A 21,425-nucleotide genomic window follows, 5' to 3' on the forward strand; every position below is an offset into this window, starting at 1 on the left:
TATTGAAGCACACAAACAACTTAATGATGCTAAGTATTATACAAAAATGCCACTGGACCCTACCTTAGTATTCAAAAGGATATTGATGATTTTCTGAATTCTGCTGTTGACAATGGCATTATCACTAAAAAAACACTTTATCATTTAACTATTACTGATCCCACTAGACAATACATTTATTTTCTGCAAAAGGATCTTTACATCCACCAGGTAGGCCCATTGTGTCAGGTATGGGGTCTATTACTGAACCTCTTTCTGAATTTCTAACAATGCACTTAAAGCCTCTATTGATATATGTTAGATCATTTAATACAAGACACTACTCAATTTTGAGTATTGTAAATGATATGCAGTTAGATTCAGATTGGTGGCTTTGTACCTTGGACGATGTTCATTATACACTAACATTCCACATTGGGCAGGACTTGATGCAATTGAATTTTGGCACAATAAATCCAATATATATCAACCAGGATTCAATACGCTTTTGTTAAATTTGACTGAGCATGTTTTGACTAAAAATGTTTTTTTCTACAACCAGGAATGTTACCTACAGATCAGAGGTACAGCTATGGGGCATCTTTTGCCCCCATATATGCAGATCTGTTTATGGCGTATATCGAACAAATTATGATCTATGACACTCATAATTTGTTTTGCCAGAAATTGATATCTGGCGAAGATACTTGGATGATTGCTGGATGGTGTGGAAATCGGATGTTTCATATCTCCAGGAATTCATGGAATATCTGAATGATAATAAATGGGAATACAATTCACAATTACCTATGACCAAAAATCAATTACATTTTTGGATGTTTTGGTAACCAGAAACAATGATAACACCTTAACAACTGAAACTTATAGAAAATTCCCTCAGTATAATACTATTCTCCACGCATCCAGCTTTCATCCAAAACACATCGCAAAGAACATTCCTAAATCACAATTTATCAGAATAAGGCGAACTGTTCTGATAATAATACTTTTGTCAATCATGCTCAGGATTTGCACAATAGATTTATGGACAGGGGCTATAATTCAGGATATGTGACTATGGCTCAGAATTATGCCTCTGGTCTACATAGATCTAATCTGTTGACATATAAAAAGAAGCCCATCAAGTCAAATAAATTAAGATTTACTACCACATTTGGTAGAAACACTAACAACTTCATTAAGACTATCAGGGACAATTGGAATATACTGGAAGCTGATGTTAGAATCAAAAACATTATTCCTGACAAATGTTTATTTTCTTTTGCAAAAGGCAAGAATTTGGCTGGTCATTTCAACCATTACAAACACCATTTTGAATCCACTTTACCGCAGGTGTATCAAACTACTATTTTGGGGGACAAGTTGATAGGTTCCTTTCCATGTGGCCACTGTGTCAATTGTAAGCACATGTTGAAAATCAAGGAGTTCACTAGTAGGAATACTAACACAGTTTTTGATATTACATTTTTTGCCAATTGTAACACGGACTGGGCCATTTATTTGGCTTGTTGTACCTGCCACTCATTTTATGTTGGGCAGACATCTCGACCAGTCAAATTACGTGTCTCGAACACCTTAGTGACATCAGATGCAAAAAAACATCCAATGCACTATACAAACATACTCTTACACATGGTACTGCACAATTTCATTTTACTATCATTGATAAAATTATTGGTGATAGAACCAACAAGAGCGGTTGGCATAAAAAACTTGATTTAAAAGAAAAGAAATGGATAACCAAATTGGGTGCATTATTTAATCCAGGGTTAAATGAATGTTTATAAATAAACATTTTTATATAGGATACATCCTTGTTGTATTTTTGGTGTTTAAATATCAAAATATATATAACAAAAAAATACATATACATGTATAAATATACATATATATATAGTTATTTTTTGAATAATTGAAAGTGTTTTGGTCCTTAATGTATTTGAATGTATTAATTTTTGCTGATTATTTATCAGCACATGTTTATTATTCTTTAACCAATCAGGATGGCTTTACTTGTTTAAATTCAGCAACTTTGACAAGCCTCCTTGCTGTACACTGAAGAAGGCTAGGTTCAAAACCCAGGCCGAAACCGGTTTGTGTTAGGATGCTACAATGCTGTTTTAGTAGTTTTTATTAAACTACTTTTTGCTTTAATACAGTCTACTTGCTGCTGGCTTATTTCTTCTTTTTCGTTGATTCACGTAGAGCCGGGCAGCTCCTTACGCGCAGGGGGACACTTTTGCACGTTACTCCTCTGCACACCTCTAAGGTTTGACTGTGATGACAATTAAAGTAGTAATAAAGTACAGTTTTGTACCTACCATAAATGTAGATGTTCGAGTGTATTCACTGCTGCAGTCATTACACTTGGGTTATCCTGCCGTCAGGCGGTCCCACAGTCGGCCAGAGTTCCAAAGTCTTGGTCCGGCGTCGGTTGCTGTCGCTTCTTCCCTGACGTCAGTGCGCCAGGGATATACAAGATACAGCCGACGCCATTTTCTTCAGTTTTTCTTGCCCCAGATGTCAGGTGCCCCCAAAAAGGTAGGCAATACACATTGCTAATAAAGCATACATAAAAGATAAAAATAATACCTTCAGTTACAAGCAAATACACCACATAGGTTGTACAGGTAGTGAGGTATAGATAAGTCCCAGCTAAGAAAGTGGGGATGGAGGGTGGGTAACCTGGACTGCAGCAGTGAATACACTCGAACATCTACATTTATGGTAGGTACAAAACTGTTCTATGTTCATCGTGTTTCACTGCTGCAGTCATTACACTTGGGTTGAATCCCAAAGCTGAGGTTGGGTGGCTGGTTCTACAAAGCATTCGGGGTGGCTATGAGGCCCTGCAGCACTGCAGTGGCAAAGCCACTGCAGTGCAGTGGCAAAGCCAGCTCTGGATTTAGAGTAAAGAGGTAGGTGTTAGTGCTTGGTAAAGGTATGCACTGAACTCCAAGTTGCAGCTTCCAAAATATCCTTGGTAGGTACTCCTCTGAGGTAGGCAGTTGAAGTGGCTGTTGCCCTGGTGGAATGTGACCTAATGTTGCTAGGTACAGTTTTTCCATGCTGTGTGTAGCAGAAACGTATACAGTGTCCTATCCATTTTGAGATGGTCTGTTTCAAAATAGCCTTTCCCTGTGATCCTGCAGCATATGCTACAAACAATTGCTCAGTTTTCCTGAAAGCTTTTGTTTTGTCCAAGTAGAAGCGTAACTGCCTGTGTATGTCCAATGAATGCAGAACTCTCTCCCCTTTATTCTGGGGGTTTGGATAAAATGTTGGCAAGTGAATAGTTTGGTTAAGAGCCACACTTGATACCACCTTTGGCATAAAAGTAGGGTTTGTTCTTAAAGAAACCCTGTCTTGATGAAAAATGATGAAAGATTCCACTGCCATTAGTGCCTGTAACTCTGAGACTCTCCGTACTGAGGTTATTGCCAGGAGCAGAGCAGTTTTCCATGACACATATTTTAATTCTGCTGAACTGGCTGGTTCAAAAGGAGGTAAAGTTAATTTCTCCAAGACAAAATTGAGGTCCCAAGTTGGAGTTGGTGCTCTCCGGGGCGGTCTTATGTTTTTAGCCCCTCTGAGGTACTGTTTTAGCAAAGGATGAGAGAAAATTGGCGGATCTTTGTTGTAATGAGCCGAGATGGCAGAGGCGTGGATCTTAATGGATGAAAAGGATAGGCCTTTGTCCAGCATCTCAGTTAAATACTGTAGTATCTGAGGAATATTTGGGACAAGAGGGTCAAAGCTTTGAGCCTGGTTCCAGGCACAGAATCTCTTCCACTTTTCTGAATAGGATTTTCTGGTGCTAGGCCTCCTGGCCTCCAAAATGACATCTATAACAGCTTTAGAGAGAGGTGTTGTCTGCTTGACTAAGGAATCTTCCATGCAGCCAGGTTTAAAGTTTTGAGCTGGCTATGAAGCATCCGACTGTTTTTTTGTTTTTTTTTAAGTCAGAAGGTGTGGAATTTGAGGTAAAATCCATGGTGGGCCTTGAGCCAAGTTCTTTAAGATTGGGTACCAGTGCTGGCGTGGCCAGTCTGGGGCAATCAGATCATTTTTGGCTTTTCTTGTCTGGCTTTTAGGAGTACCTTTGAAAGGAGAGGCAGTGGTGGGAAGGCATATACTTGTAGGTTTTTCCAGCTGAATGAAAGAGCATCCACTTTCCATGCTTGTGTGTGGTAAGTCCTTGTGCAGAATTTCTGTAGTTGGCAATTCATTGGGGTGGCAAACAAATCTATGTCTGGGCTCCACCATTTTTGTGTTATCATGCTGAATATTTGTGGATTTAATTTCCACTCGTGAGGATCCATGATATTTCTGCTTAAATCGTCTGCCAGAGTATTTTCCTTTCCAGGCAGGAATTGTGCTTGCAGATTAACTTGATAGGTTAGAGCTGTGTGCCACAAGGTCATGGCTTGTCTGCAGAGGGGATATGAATGAGTGCCCCCTTGCTTGTTTATGTACCACATAACTGTGGTGTTGTCTGTCTTTTGTAATAGTTGTCCTGGATGCAGAAGATCCTTGAAAGCTGTTAGGGCATTTTGTACAGCTAGCATCTCTTTTTGATTGATGTGAAGATGCTTTTGGGATGCGGCCCACTTGCCCTGAATACATTTTCCTGCCATGTGCGCTCCCCAGGCATAATCCGAAGCATCTGTTGTTAGTGTCTGCCTGGCTGTGAGTAGAGTGAAAGGCTGTCCCTTGTTGAGGTGACATGCCTGTGCCCACCATCGAAACTCCTGTTGAAGGCAGGGAATAAGTGGAATTACTGCTTCCAAACTGTGACAGTGTTGAGTCCAAACACTTTTTAGGTACCGCTGTAATTTCCTCATATGCAGTCTGGCATATGGAATTAGTAGTATGCAAGATGCCATGAACCCCAAGGCCTGCAGAATTTTTCTTGCAGGGAGTTGGGTCTTTATTGCCATCAATTGAAAGTACTGAGTCAGTTGTCCTTGTTTGTCTGGCATGAGATAAGCCATCTGGGCCATTGTATTTAAGCTAGCACCCAGGAATATCTCTTGTGAGGGCACTAATTTTGACTTCTTTTCGTTTACTGTGTACCCTAGGCAAATTAGCAATCTTTTTACAAACGCCAGATGCTTTAGAAGAATGTCCTTGCTCTCTGCTTGAATAAGGCAGTCGTCCAAGTATGGATATATTTGAATTCCTTTTTGTCTGCAAAATGCAATTACTGGTGCCAAGCATTTTGTGAAGACCCTGGGCGCAGTAGATAAGCCAAAGGGCAGTGCAGAGAATTGGTAATGCATTGAACCAGCTATGAATCTGAGGTATCTTCTGCAATTTTGTCTGATAGGGACATGCAGGTATGCCTCTTTGAGGTCCAAAGTAACAAGCCAGGCCTTCTTGCCCAGCATGGGAAGAAGCTGCTGTAGTGTCAATATTTTGAATTTCGGAACATCCAGGTAAGTATTTAGAGTAGAAACGTCCAGTATGGGTCTCCAGGCTTTGTCCCTTCTGGGGACCAGGAAGAGTCTTGAGTAAAATCCTTGTCCTTGCTCCTCGTGTGGCACTTTTTGGATAGCTCTCATGTCCATGAGGGCTATAATTTGTTTTTGTGCCTCTGTCCATTGATTTTGTGGCAGGTCTGGCATTCCTTTTAGCCTTGGTAAAGTGTGAAAGTGGAACCTGTAACCTTGAGACACAATATTCAGAACCCATTTGTCTTGGGTGATCATATGCCAATTGTGAGAAAAAAGTGTTAGTTTTCCACCCCAAGGGAGCTGCCAAAAGGTAAGTGCTTGGCATTTGAAGGGGGAAGTCATTGGGACTGTTTCCTATAAGGTTGTGACTTGTCTTCTCCTCCTTTTGGGGTTGAAGCACCCCACTGTCGTGGTCTGCAAGAGCCTTGGGGCTGAGATCTGCCTCTTGGGCATCTGTATCTGCCCCTTTGTGGTCTGTCTGAAACTGGAAAGGACCAATTTTTTGAAGGCCAATTTCTGCTAAATCGAGGTGGCTGTACCTGTAAGAAATCCTTCACTGTTTGCATAGATTTTGCCTTATCCTCCATTTTCTTTAATACCTCTTCTGCCTTAACACCAAACAAAACATCCTGCTGCAAAGGTGCATCCAATAATTTTGCTTTAACATGATCAGGTAAACCTTGTTCTTTTAACCAAGCATGCCTTCGAATCACAGATCCTGTAACTGCTGCTCTACAGGAAGCCTCTAATGAATCAAAACCACACTGCAGAGTATGTTTTCCCACTTGTTCAGCTGCATGCAATAAATCCTGCATTTCCTTATAGTCAAGATGTTCTAAACTTGTAATCATTTTCTGTTTTAACAGAGACATTAAGTATTATTGATATTTAAGCATGTGAAACTGGCAATTTAAAGCCCTCACTGTTAAAGTTGCAGAAGTGTAAACTTTCTTCTCCCATCTGTCTAATGCTCTGGAATACCTGTCAGAAGGGACTGGATTTTTAGCCGTGGAAGCCTTTACCCCTTTGGGACCCTGGGAAATGGTTTCTGGGTCAGCAACAGGGTTTTTATAAAGAAATTTGTGAGAGTCAGGGACTCTCTAGTACCTGTCTGGCATGACTGGAGCAGTGGGCAAAGAATCAGGATTTAAACTGGATTCAGAGTACACATCATCCACAATATCTAACACTGGCGGAATAGGAAGGGGCCAGTGCTGAAGCAATAAAAGGAAGTCTCTGAGCCTTTTCTTGGATTGAGTAATCCTGGCCCTCCCAATGGAAATGCTCCCTCATGGTATGTAAAGTTTCCCCAAAAGAATAATCCTCAGGAGGAGAGGCTAAAGGAATAGATTCTTCAGCATCAGAATCCTCATGGGGGGTAAGGAGTATCCCTGGTCTGAAGAGGAATCCGAAGAAATGGAAACCTGGTCAGAGGAATCATAGTCTGGATCCTGCCTATGCCTTTTATCAGGAGGGGGATGGGAACCCCTGATCAGAGTAATTAAGTCTTCGGCCATTTTGAGCATCTGTTTTTTAGGCATGGAGGCCTGTCCAGGTGAATGCTGCACTTGCTTCTTTGTCTTTAAAGGAGTTTTAGACTTGGCTGTAGTTTTGATGGTAAGCTGAGAAGGTCTGAAAACACCCTCAGAAGCCGATGCCTGCTCAGCGGCTCCAGACCCATCTGAAGGGTTAGTTTCCATAGGCCCAATACTTTGAGTATCCAGAGGCCTAGCCATCTCCACGTGGGAGTCGGAGGCGGCCTGTGGTTCTGAGGTAGCGGTTGTCAGGGGCTGTGAAAGCGCCTCACTGAGAACCGGGGAACCGGCGACTGGCCTAGAAGAGGCTTCATCATCAGTTTTGGGCCTCGGATGCCTGTCCTTATCCTTGTCTTTGCATTTTTTGTGTATTCCGGTTGTCGGTTGTTCTGACAGCATGGTATAATTGAACCTTCGGCCAAAATAATGTCGATCAAAGTCAAACCGACGTTTAATAGTGCGCTTGTTAAATCTAGCAAAAACTGACAACTAGTGATGTCGTGGTCTGGGCCTAGGCATGGAATACAGTAAGAATGAAAATCCTTATGAGGTATTTGCTTCCCACAAGAAATACAACTATTAACTTTTACTGACATCGGTCTGAGGCAAGAAAAAGTTTCCCCAACGGGGTACTTAGCTTTATTGAAGACTTCAGTTCTGAAATTCGAATTGAAAATCTCAGGAGTCGGCTGCATCTTATATACCCCTGGCACACTGACGTCAGGGAAGAAGTGACAGCAACCAACGCCGGACCAAGACTTTGGAACTCTGGCCGACTGCGGGACCGCCTGATGGCAGGATAACCCAAGTGTAATGACTGCAGCAGTGAAACACGAACATCCACACAATCCCCAGCCCCCTAATAACCTACATCACCTTTCTGTAAGCACACATCTGAGCTTGTTTTGGAATGGGTGCAGTTGAGAGCAAAGGCTATTATCAGCCCTGTTCAGGTTAAAGAGTGTAATCAATAAAAACTGATACAGTATTTTCTCCTTAGGTTTTCCCAACCAGCGACAACTTATATGGAGCCCCCACACAGTCAAGTATGATTAAAGGGGCCTCGCTGTACCCATTTATACAATCTGGGGAATGGGTGGCCACCAGACTCCTAGAAAATACAAGTGTCTGAATGTTCTGTGATATATTCTATGTCTTACTTTTGAAATGTAATTATCTGTTAACTGCATTTTTACCAATACCCACAATAATGTATGGGTCCCACCATTACTGGGTGTGTGCACAGATAAAAATCTGTAATATATATATTTTTTTACATACATACATGCTCACACACATACACATGCACAGAAGCATAAGCCACAGCAATACTAGTTTTGTACTTTTTCATCAAATAGCAATACATTGTGCAACACTGGTACTGGCACACCAGATCACTGACTGCTGTTTAACAGTCATCAAACAGCAGCAGGGCAAGTCACTTTTACTTACCTCAGTGAGGAGTAATTGATACCTAATCACTCTATCTGATTTCACAGACCTTCCCTGATTTTGCCTCATAATTTTGTTCTGTCCTTTGTAAAAAAAAGTTGGATTTGCTGGTAAATCATTCAGGATTACAGATAGTTAATAAATGAAGACATTGGAGTTTTTATACTTATTGCCCAAAAATGCATGTTGATGCAAAAGGTGTTATTCTATCAACTTTTTAAGTGACTAATAACTAAAACACGTTCCTGATTTCAGCCTTTATTTTGCTATTCTTGGCACTGTGTGAAACTCTTCAGTAATGACATTGAATGTTATAGTATCTGGTGTTCTGCCAGAAATTATAAAAATCCCTGAGAGAGAAAAGCATCCTTGAAGATCAGAAGCACTGGCTCTTCTTAAAATCTAAGGCGTGCACTGAGATCAGTCACTCTGTGCTGCTTGCAGATCTCCCTAATGCTTACCTTTCTCAAGTTTATCAGCTTTCTCCTAAAAGGGTCACATCACAGCCCTGTTAAAGTAAGAAAGCCTCATCAGGAAATTAGTACATTTTTCTCTTCATTTTTCCACAAGCAGCAGCAGCTTTTGTGGGACCTCCACACAGTTGAGGATAATTAAGGGGGGGGGCTGCAGCTACAGATATTGCAGGTACCTAAAGCTGGCCATGTTGTTAATTTTAGTAGAGAGAATGTCCACCAGCAGGACTTAACTAAGCCATGTGCACTACACCGTGGTCAAATATTTAATGGAACTGTAAAGCCTGATACTTGATAAAGCCCTGCTACTATACCCAGAATATCTTTGAATTTTAAAGGAAATATAAATAAGAGTTATTATCAGCCACCTGGTTTAAGTATACAGAATTGCTGTACTAGCTTTTGTTGGTTGGACAAACGTGTTATAAAATCAATTTAAAGTAAATTGTTGTGGTTGCCCCCCCCCCCACGGAGCAGGGGGCCCCCAGTGACCAAAGAGTTTGCTTGTGCCTGAAGCCGGCTATGTGAAGGGGACAGAATGACTTCCATCTCAATCTGTATCCTCACGGATTTCTGCATCAGGTGGTCTAAGTCTGCTTCCAAAATACTCTTGTAAGACCTAAAGGACCTCATAGACAACATCGAGGTTGATACAGACAGGGTTTGCTGACCTGACTTCTCTAAAGGTGCCTGTTTTCTGGTGGAGTAGTGGATCAAGATCTGATCCAAGGGTTCTGGATCTGGAAGAGTGGTGAATGTTGGAGTGTATGCCATAGCAACTTCAAACCTCTGAGGTTTCAGCTCCAGATAAACAATACCATATAACTTAGTGCAACAAAAGTAAAACCAGGATTTATAATTCCAGCAAATAAAAGTAAAAGGTGGAGCACTTAACCATGAGCTGAGATCAAGTCCATTCACTATGGAGGCAAATGAGCTCTGGAAATAGCAAGGGGGGACAGGTGCAGTATGGGAAGGAAAATTCTTAAAGGGCTTGTAGATGGAGTACTGATGTTGCAGAGTCAGATCTGAAGTGTGTTGAAAGGACCCATATGTCAGATTGTGTACACCGAATTAGTAGGATCTAGTGTTACCTGGGCAATTAGTATCAGTTCTGATGTCTCTTCCTTAAACTCTAATGATCCTGTGAGAGCAACTATACAGGAATAAAAACACTGACAAGGAATCCACTTTCCAAACATATTTGGAATTCTGGAACACAATTACCTCAGTTGTCTGTTGCTTAGAGAAACAAGAGTGTGTCTCTGGCACAGTCCATCTGTTTGCATAGCTGGTCTGCACTGGAATTTGTCTGTGCTGGAAGACAAGTTGCCCTCAGCTGCAGTCTGATTTTAAGGCCCTGAACTCAAGCCTGCAGACGTTATAAGTGTGTTCTGTCTTGTTCATGCACCACCAAACTGTGGTGTTGTCGGTTATGACATTCAGAGTCCTGGGCTCCCACGTGGTCTTAAATTTTGACAGCTTGAATGACCATTATGATTAACTTTATGTGCTGTTTCCTCCCCATGGACTTCCAGGTGCTCTGCACTTTAAAGTTCAAGGTACATGTACCCCATGCTATGTCTCAGGGGTCTGAAGTTAAAACTCTGACTTGGGTTAAGTTGTCTAAAGAGCACATATTTGCTCCTCTGCACTTGCTGAATCCATGAGTCCATCTTTCTCTCTCTCCTTACACATCAGGACTGCAAAAGCACACACTATACAATGAGACTGCTATTTCTTATTTATTTATTTTGCATGTGGTTACCGGGAAAGTCTGACTGGAGACAGGTATTTTTTCAGTGGAAGCTCGGGCAGAAAAGCTCCACATACAACTCATTCCACAGTACAATAAAATGACACTTTACATTGCACACAGTAAAATAAAATGATACTTTATATCAAACAATAAAATAAAAGCTATCATGGTATTGAAGTAAATCGGATTATGCAGATATATTAGTACATCTGTTTTTCAATGAAGTATCAGGATACTGATAAATGACAACAAGAGTACATACTTGTCAAGTGAAGAGAATAATTTAACTGAGAATAGAGTTGTAAAGCAGTTCCTATATGGAAAGAGTCAGAGAATCAGATATTTTTTTTTCAGCTGGATAAGAAAGCCATCTGATGTCGGGATGGAATGTTTACGTCTTCATACTCCTTACAACTTACTGAAGCTTCCTCATATGCAGTCTGGCTAAGGGCTCAATCAGTATGGTAGATGCCACAAGACAAGTTCACCAAAGATGCTGTACCTGAATCTATTATGGAGGTCTTACAGAGAAACTTGTGATGGTCCTAAATCCTATAAAACCGATTAGGTCTCCCGGGGGTTGGTTACAAGGATGCTGTTTGGAAAACACCCTTTCCAAAACTGCAGGAATAGCCATTTGCCGGGTTTTTTTTTTTTTTTTTTTTTTGGTGGAGGGTTGGGATTCCAAGACCCAGAACTTCCTAGCACATTTTCTAGGATGCAAAACCTTAAGACTGCTACTTGAAGTGTTCTCCCATAACTAACAGAGTATCCTCAGATGACATTCCCTCGGGTGAGGAATCTGAAGCCAAGTGTCATTATCAGTATGAAACGCCATACAGAAAGAAGGTACTGACTGATAGTTAGGTTTCTCATCCTAAGAATCAGTGAAGTCTGACAATTTTACTGGTGAGACCACTCCCTCTTTTTCTTCAACGGACCTCACACAAAGAATGCTGTTTTGCAGCTGAATTCTAGTTATGCAGTGCTTAGACAAAACCCTCACCCAACTGAATTTAGTTCCAGTAGAGTGGCTGGCTAGGACCATGTGAAGAAAACCTGCCTAGAGGCAACTGTCTAGACATAAGCAGTACCTGTGTTTCAGGCACCAGGGGCTTTAAATGAGTTTGTGAATCTTAAGAGAGACATCCCTGCATTCTGACTTGATAACAAGGGTGTCCTCTTTAACTATCAAATCCACCTTTCTTTCTTGAAAATCAAATCGTGTTCCAAAACAGATGCTGGGGAAATCAACACCTCATATATGGGTTTTTGAACTTACATTTAGCCTGATGGGACATGCTAGGAACCAACGTATGTTGAACTCTGAACAGGCATCGTTAGAAGCTAAGGTGGTAACAGGCGTCAGGCCAGGGGCTGCTTGAGTGCCTCTGTGGTCCTGATGCCCCTAGATAAAGGGGTCCCCAATGAACTTGGATGTTCAAGAATCTCCCTCTCCTTCTCCCTACAGATTTGCCCCCCCCCCCCACCTTGAGATGGTCATCCTCCTCACCCCGCTGCTGCTCATCTGCAGACTTCATGAATGGTTTTAACAAGGCCACAAGCATCTACTTCCCTAGTAGACTACAGGACTTCATGTTCCCTCTTCAAATACTTTGTAATATCTGCCATTGCTTTAACCCATTTAGCTACATCATACTTGCTTTATATAGCATTTGGCACTTGTACGCATTCCTGGGAATTTACTGCGCACCCCTGTGTCTGGTGGATTGTTTCCTAGATGCTTGTTCACAGCTAGACTATTTTTCTATTGTAAAGTTAAGGAATCAAAAAAGGAACTTGAGTAAGGTGCTTATCCTTCAGTTTTCTTCAGTCACAGGCCTGCAATGACATTTACTCCTGTAGTGAAATCATGTATGGCAAGAAAAGAACAAAAGATACTCTGGGCCAGGTGCCACCTATACAGCTGATGTATGAGGAGACATCACCCTGGTTATGGTGGGGAAGACTGCTCAGCTCTGAAAATCAGGCTAGACATGTTGCACTTGGACAAAAGAAGAGCTCTCCAAAGTGATGACTACAATGGTGGTGATTCAATATGAAAAACTGAAGAAATCAAAGGCTACTCTACCTTTTCTACATGATGTCCTTAGTGTAGGGAAATCACTAGCCTTACTCTGGAAGTCTGAGCTGGTGAGTAGAAGTCCACCAATGGCTACCTTCCAATTATGATGAATCATACTGCAACAGTGATCCCTGTGATCAACATCCTCAGTTGGTGCCACTTCACTGCCCACATACATGGGTCCTCCAGGGCCCCTTTTCAGTCTCTTTCTCCATGTAGAACAATGGCTCTTTTTTGTCACTGATAAACAGATTTAGACATACATACAAGAGATGAATAGGTTGAACAGTAAGGTCTCAGCACCAGTCCTTGTGACAGTTCACCACCACCAACACCACTCAAGTTCTTCCCCAGTACACAAAATCGACTGAGTTTGTAAGTTTCAGCCCTACTCCTAGACTGTTTATTAAAGGCCTGTAATATGCTCTTAACTTGACTACTGGAGCAGCACAGTTTGCATGTGACCTGAGATTCATCTCTGATGAAGATACAGAAACCTAACTAGGAGGAGTGGAAAATGATAATATAAGTTTTTGAATTAGTGCATATTATCTTAGCAGTACTGATGATTTGTAGGCCACTGAATTTATCATCACTGATGGTTGTGGAATAAGCATATCTGGGGATCACTTTACACAATGTTACTACTGATTGTGAGTTTGTGAAACTCTGCACTATTTTGTTATTCATGATCATGGAGCAAGTGTTTGTGGACTAATGCAGACATTGCTACTAGTGATCACAGAATTATCCAGTTATGTACACACCCTTAGGATTCAGAAACATTTATCACCTCCAGCACAAATCGGGCAATGACAGACTGTCACTTAGCACAATGGCGATCATCCCCAATTCAGAGGCATGGTAAAGCTACGCTGAGAAGCACCTCATTAGTGGCCAACTACAATGTGTCTGAATCGAAAATTGTGCCTTTAGACATGACCTCAGTGTTCCTCCTACCAGAAACATGCTTCACCATCACGCAGGCACCTTCCAGCACAAACACACACAGACAAATGCAAACATACCTCCACAGGCACCCCCATGAGCACATCCACTGATATACATACACACACATACACTTTACATATATATATGGGTCCCCTTCAGTAGATCGAACATGTAACAAGTTCGAACCTCATATGGCCGAGACCCTATGTACGAACTTGTAAATGTTGAATCGGACTGAATGGAGATCTCCGTACAGTGCGGAATAGGAAGATTTCCCTTTTCCGCAATGTAGTGCGATCTCAGAGTTGGTATATTTAAGTAAAGGGGGTGTGGGGGGTGCAGGGCTACAGACGTTTAATTTTGTTTTTTGTTGTTTTTTCTTTTTTTACTTCAGTGTTCGAACTATTACAAGTTCGAACATATGGTCTCGGCAATAAGTGGTTCAAACTCGTAATATGTTCAATCTACTGAAGTAGATCCAGATATATACATACATATAGATATATACATACATATAGATATATATATATATATATATATATATATATATATATATATATATAGAGAGAGAGAGAGAGAGAGAGAGAGAAAAAGCTTTGCTGTGCAAACCTCCAACACAGTAACCACCCAGACATGTGCACACACTCAGGCAGCTGCATTCATGCTTCTACAGACACACACACACACACACACACACACACACACACACACACACACACACAGTACCTACCTGCAACTCATGTCACAAGCCACTCAGAGGAGTGAATGGGTATATGCCATCAAAACAGTGCACACACTTTCCTCTGTATGACCAAAATAACATGGCGAGTGCCAGTTAAAGTGAAGACATCATGTAACATCAGCTGCGCCTCTGGACTGTCGCATTTGGATACAGCTTTGCCAGCAAAGCTTGTGCCTTTGTACCACTGTAGTGGGAAAGTAGCTTTTGATTTGTGTGGGCTTACAAAACTGCAGAAACCTTCCAAGTAAACACTTCTGCAATGCAGAATCCTTTCCGATTCCCAGGGACTGTTACTATTGATCATGGAAAAACAGTTTGTGGAACAGTGAACACACTGCTAGTAATGTTAGTGCAAATATGTATTCGTGGGTCAAAGTGAACTTTTTTAGCATTGATCATAGAATACACATTTACAGGTGAGTATACATGCTGATACTAGTGATTATGGAATAAGCTTGTGCAGCATTTACATGCGGTTATGATTTCCCATTACTGAAATACTGATTTCTCAACTAAAAGCTGCAGAAATGCTCAAACTGTAAATAACTAGCAATGCAATATATAAAGCCACAATGCTCATGCCTGATGAAAATACTGGGACTAAGACAGGTTGGATGACACAGTATTAGCTTGTCATCACTAACACTTAGTATTCACATGTCCCCCCCTTCAAAAGTTGGCACCCCACTATGAAGGTCATGCCCTTTTACAATGAGACATCCTCCAGTTTCCAAATCCCATCACCTACCACCCCTACGTGACATTTCCAACAATGAAGCATCTCTCCAGAAGGCAGAGCTTTTCCCAGTCCCCCTGATTGCAAGGGATAAGACTCTACTGGCTGTTCACACACTATTCTTATACAGGGGCAGGGGGGATTGCAGTTTTACACTAGACTCCAGACCCACTACTGCAATCTATGGCAGTGGAAGCTCACTGTGTTTTGGCAATGACAGGTCAGTGGAGCATCCAGTCTACTGTACTTTTCCCTCTCTCGAACACAAGCACCACCATGGTTTCCATGCAAAAACCCGTTCCCAAAGAGGAATGTGAGAGCATTTATAGTACATTCACTCTCCACTACAGGCCAATAGTTTCTACCTGTGACCACATTCCCTTTGGAAAGAACACACTTTCAGTTCTTTCCCCTACTATGGTTTCTTCTGAAATCATTGATTTCAAAGCTTGTCACTGGAATAGATGAAAAAACAGCTTCTCTGTCCATAGGCCATCTGGACCTTTGATCCTTCTATGTAAAAATAAAAGCACTAAGAAAAACATTGCTTTCTTAACAAATAGAGATAGTAAGGAAAAGCAAACTACATGACTTCATTAAGTGGAGCAGGGATGCTGGGTACTTCTCACAAAATAACAAGATACCACACAATTTAACTACTGATAAATCTAGAGTTTTTTTTAACATGTTACAGCTAACAGAAATAAAAACACCCACATGATTTTCCTAATTAATTAGACTGTAATGTTTCACAATGCTAAATTCTTTATCTGCTATTTGAGCTACATATTTTCCAGACTGCAGTAAAGCACCAAGTCCAGCTCTATACAACTTTGTGCACAAATGTTCTCAGAAACTGTGAAAATGATTACCTTCAGAAAAGTAGTGCAAACAAAGGGCTGTTTTTTGTTGATTGGGGCTGTGCAAAATACATATCGTGTTCGTAGATTCAGTGGGATATGTTGAATCATGTCTGCCAGGAATTTGAAATCATCAACATTGCAAACAAAGTAAAGTCCATCCACTTGTGCGAGGCTCACAAAAATATCCTAAAGCAAAAAGATGTGAAAATGCATTACAAGAGCTCCAAAAACATACTGGAAGATGATTAAACAGCAACAACAGTCTAAGGTCTACACATGGCTTAAAATAACACAGGAAAGCAACACTTTTACTAAAATTATTTTCTTAAAACAGATTCACATTTGAATATGCAAGCACAGACATGTTTTCCAAGCATTACAATTTTCTTCTGTCACATTTCTTAGTTCTAGTTGTGATGATAGGACGTACTGCTGGCCATGCCATGGAAAAGTAGAGCAGTGGATGTATGACTTGTGTAAGCACAGCTAGCTGGAATTTTGTAAATAACTGAATGTCATTTGTATATCAAGCTGACTTGTACAGATCCTTATGCTGAAAATGTATTTGTGAGCGTTGCTTGCATTAACTGTGTTAAAATGCATCAACAGTACACCCTGCTGAAATGAAGAGAAATGTGCATGTATTATGGTAACTGAATTAAATGCATATGTTTTAACACAGGACACTGGCACAGCAAAGGTTAACCAGCTGGCTTATTTTAAGAAAAATAAGGGTCATGTTAAGTCATTGAAAGGCACCCCACAATGCTGAGTAGGACTGGAGATGGTAGGTCTGGGAGCAGCCATTATCTGTTAGCTTTTATAAAGAAGGGGGGAGTGTGGTAAATGTTTCTGGCTCCTAGGTATTGCCATAAAAGCTCTAAATGTGTATTGTAGCAGTCTGCTAAAGTCGCGTCTCAAACTTCAAAAGGAGATATTGTGGAAACCTAGAGTCAGGTGATCAGATGAGATCATTCTACAAGTCATCTTGGATATTATATTTTACAGGGAGCAATCTTGGAGCATAGAGTATTCTGTTTGGGGCCTGACTAGAAAGACTGCTCACGTTATTTCATCTTGCCTTACCCAAGTAAATTGTTAGGGAACAGTAAATTCTCTTGAATTTATTCAGGAATATAGTGAAGCTTAGTTTAGAGATTGATGGACAGACTCATACAAATAAAGAAAGACAATGTTCAATATTTTCTGTGATTTGAACTCTGTGGTTTACATAAATATATATTTAGTATTTTCATGTACTTTTACTATTATTAAACATACTTATTTGGTGACACTGTGTGGGCCATTCCAGAAGGCCTAGCCATATTGAACTACTACCATTTGTATTAGTATTAATATTACACAGTATAATTGGACACCCTTTGTTAAGGGCATTAGAGTAGCTGACTGTGGAGTGTCTGGTGACAGTGAATCTACCTTATAGTCTGGGTAGAAGGAGGCATAGACAGTAAACCTGTGCCAGCCTTTCCCAGGTGTGTGGGTGTGTGTGAATATTAAATCTTAAAGTGGGTGTGTGTCGGCCACTTGGGACAGGAACACAAACCATTGGGTTTATAGAGAAGGTGCTGCAGGACTTGGCTTGGACACCTAAACTACAGCTGTACCAGTGGGGAGTCTTACTGGGGATCTGGAGGGAGACAGATATAGAGATATCCAGACCCCGGGCTGAGTGTGTTCCTTGTGTGCTCTTAAGGGAAACTGTACTTGATGCAGAGAGGTCTGTATCTGGAAATACAGAGTTTAGCCATTTGTATCCCAAGTGCATGTCCCTCTCTAGTGCCAGTGGTAAGGATTTAGGCTCCTTGATTACTGGCCCAGAGTGAGGACAACACATACTGGTGCCCATCACATACTGGTAGCAATGGTGGGTGTCACACTAGTATACGACTGCTGTAACAAATTCAGAGTCATTGCAAAAGTGAACAATGTAATACCAGACCAGAATTTATAAAAGAATGATCAGAATTTTAAAATTGCTCCCCGCAAGCATTGACCTATCAATATTTTCTTTCTGGTCCCCTCAGACCTCACTACATCCACCCCAGCTCCCAGTGCACACTGTTCACAGTGGCTCTACCAGCCATCATCCCGCCGCCAGACCTAATCTGATGTTGCTGGAGCTGGTCATGGATCTTAAGCGCATCCTGGGGGCTCTAATGTCTAAGCTTTTGTTCAATTTTTTTTTCTTTTGTATTACATGCCCTAGCCACTCTCTTCCTCGCACACTGTTATGTTCGAGGGAAACTTCCCTCTTTGGACCATGCCTCTCCTTAGGGAGTGTCACCAACAAAAGTCTTTCCCCCAAGGATGGGCAGGCCCTTCCCTCATTGCCACTCCAAATGTCACCAGAGCCACTAACTGAACCCTGGACAGCGGAGCCACAGTTAGGGCTTTATCTCTTTACACTTCCGGAGTAGCCTGACCTAGCAATATTCTATACAATGAAAAACATAAAATGACAGAAAAAAAAATTATACATCTGGGATGTGAAAAGAAACACGAGGAGATATGAATTGTTAAATAAAAAATAAGCAAAATAATAAAATTAAGTCCAATAAATTAAAATACTTAGAACACACAAAATATCTAAAATGGAAACAGGCTTCAGAAGAGTGTTCTGGATGAGTATTGTCTAGAATGCCTGCAACGCAACCCCGTAAATAATGCTTAATGCAGCAGAATGTTTCTTTAACAAAGCAGAGGTGCTGACTTCCTGAGGTACTTGTTGAAGCTGCCTAACTTCCTGAAGCACTTGCTGAAGCTGCCTGTTCATTTCTCACTAAGCTTTGTAAGTGAGAAGACAACCATATTTCTACCACCTTGATCTATATTTTAAAATGTTGGTGCTGCGGTACCGCTGTTGCCTCACAGTAAGATGCTGTCCGGTTCGATTCTCAGCTAGAGCGTCTTCTGCGTGGAGACATGCGTGAATGGGCGTACCTTCGTTGAAGGTTGTGCGTCAGGGCTGGTAACTCGGCATGTAAAAATCAACTACCAATCATTAGCGGACCGGAGTTCCGCTGTGGTGACCCCTAACCGGGAAAAGCCGAAAGACACAAACAAACAAGTTGCACAAAAAATGTTGCTGTCTTCACAGCTAACAGCCCCCCCCCAATAACACACACCCACACTTCTAACCAACATTGCAGAATCTCAGAGATAGCTGGACAGCAGAGTTATGGCCACAGGAGATCTGAATTCTGAGTCTCTGATGTGCTGATTTAGCTGTTAATGTTAAAAAGCAAGCATCTAAAACAACTGACAGTGCTAATGGTTTGCAAAGAAACATGTGCCGTTTTGTTAATCCCACAATTATGCAATGCATTTGACAAAAAAAGGAGGTGCACAAAGGATGGAAAGCAACTCAGCCTGACTGGAGGGATGGTCTAAACTGTGGCAGTACTGATTAAATACAGATTAATGCATCTGGGTAGCAATAACACACAACAGTAACCAACTGTTGAGGAAGCAACAACACAAGCAGAAATTGACCTGGGACATTCACGTTAATCTAAAGGTAAGCAAACAGTGTAACCAATGTAGTAAAAATGGTACACACAGTACTGGCATAGACAAAAAAGAAGTGGCACCTAGAGCAAACAAATCACCATCTACAAAGACAACTGGTTAATATCCCATTGAGCCTGTAGTTTTGGAGATTACATTTCTGACAACATATAAGGTTATAGTGAGGAAAAAATGTATATGGCCTTTAGTACAAATGATGTATAGAAATACTGCAACAGGTTTTTATTTACAAGCCATGTAAACATGCAGGTAGGATATGAAAAAAAGTATCTCAAGGTTATCCAGACTGCAAATAGCTACTGCTAAAGAAACAGACAAAAACATGGAAACAAGTAAAATTGAAGACACAAGGTGGGAAAGTCAATGAAGACATGGCAAAGGAACCACAGTGCATGACAAACTACTCACATGAAGTAAAAGTGCAAAAAAACAGTGATTCCAAAGTCATACACTGCTTCTCCAAAATAAAGTAGCGAATCCTCTGTTCCCGGCTTGCTAGAAACACAAGGCTCTACATGCCTGGTGGAATAAAGAAATAAGCAGTTTCCTTCAAGTAAGGAATGCAGATTATACTTAAGGCAAGGAAACAAGTAAACTACATAGGCCAAATTACCTTGAGCAGCACTCAAAAACATACATTTCTGTTTTACTTCCTGAATGCCTGTTACAACATTGTGATTCCATGCAGGACATACTTAAGATTTCCTGATTGAACTTCTCTTCATTAAGAAAAAGACAAACAGCACTACAGATGTCAGAGACCTGACCAGTCACATCAGTACTTCTATAAGCACACCTGATTACATAGTGCTAGGGCTCAGATATGATGGCTACAAGGTTCTTGATTACGGCAGTGACTGCACGTTTAGTGGTAAGCTTTGAGCTTACCCAGGGGACCTTTTTGACAGTGTACTGATCAGAGAGTTCAGGAAATGGGTTTTTCAACATTATGTCTGAAAATTAACAAGTCAGAAGAACAAACCAACCAGGAGGCATCCTTGGCAACCAAAAAACAACAATTTCTGCTCTGCTGAGGTGGCCTGATTTTACTGACTTTCAATGAAGTGGGAAAAGGCTGAACTGTGAATCTGTCTTGCATACCACTGGCCAGTCATGAGGGCTTGCCTAGGTCATCATTTTTACTCATGATACATAGGACAGGCGCATGAAAAGTAGGTACAACTGGCCAAAAATCTGTATGCTGATTAACATGAAATTTGCAAATATAAATATGTAAACCCACTCAGTCCAATGGAATTGTGGGGATACCAAAAACTCAAAGGCATATTGAAGAATAGACAAAATATATAAACACAAAATATAACCAGAAGACTTGAGAGTAATAATTCATCATTTTGTCAATGTGCCAGTACAAATTTCTCAGTTTTGATCTTTCTACAGTCAGTTGTTTCAGTTTTACAATTCTAAGTGGAACCCTACTGCATGAGTAGCCATAAACACTTGAATGACTGAAATGTTTTTGTTACCCGATCGATGGAGCACAGCAGGAGCGCCTACTGGGATCAAAGCCAAGGCATATTATGCATCTGTCCCTTTGAAATGCATGACTACACTAAAGCATGCCAGCTATATGATAGCTATTTTTATTTTAACAATGAATGTCAAGTGAAGATTCCTTTGCTGGGAATTGCTGTGTAGTTCTTTTTAAAAGCCACTAGAGAGTAATATCCCATATTAATGCATAAACTCCACGTTTCTCATGAGAGTATATAGAATATAACAAAACAGAAAATAGCACTTTTATGGCGCGTTCTACCTTTCATTCTGAACAAGAAAACCACAAGTTTTATATATATATATAT

General features: G+C 40.9%; 1 protein-coding gene across 1 annotated transcript in view; it reads right to left on the reverse strand.

Annotated features, from left to right (window-relative positions):
- Positions 1-21,425, reverse strand: part of SUPV3L1 (Suv3 like RNA helicase) — a 1,221,766-nt gene that overhangs the window by 214,238 nt on the left and 986,103 nt on the right. The window contains 1 exon segment of the mRNA XM_044056280.1: positions 16,063-16,239. Within this exon segment, the coding sequence (XP_043912215.1) occupies positions 16,063-16,239 (177 nt within the window).

The sequence above is a fragment of the Protopterus annectens genome, chromosome 14.part0, assembly GCF_019279795.1.
Source record: "Protopterus annectens isolate FY-2018-M chromosome 14.part0, PAN1.0, whole genome shotgun sequence".
Lineage (NCBI taxonomy): Eukaryota > Metazoa > Chordata > Ceratodontiformes > Protopteridae > Protopterus > Protopterus annectens.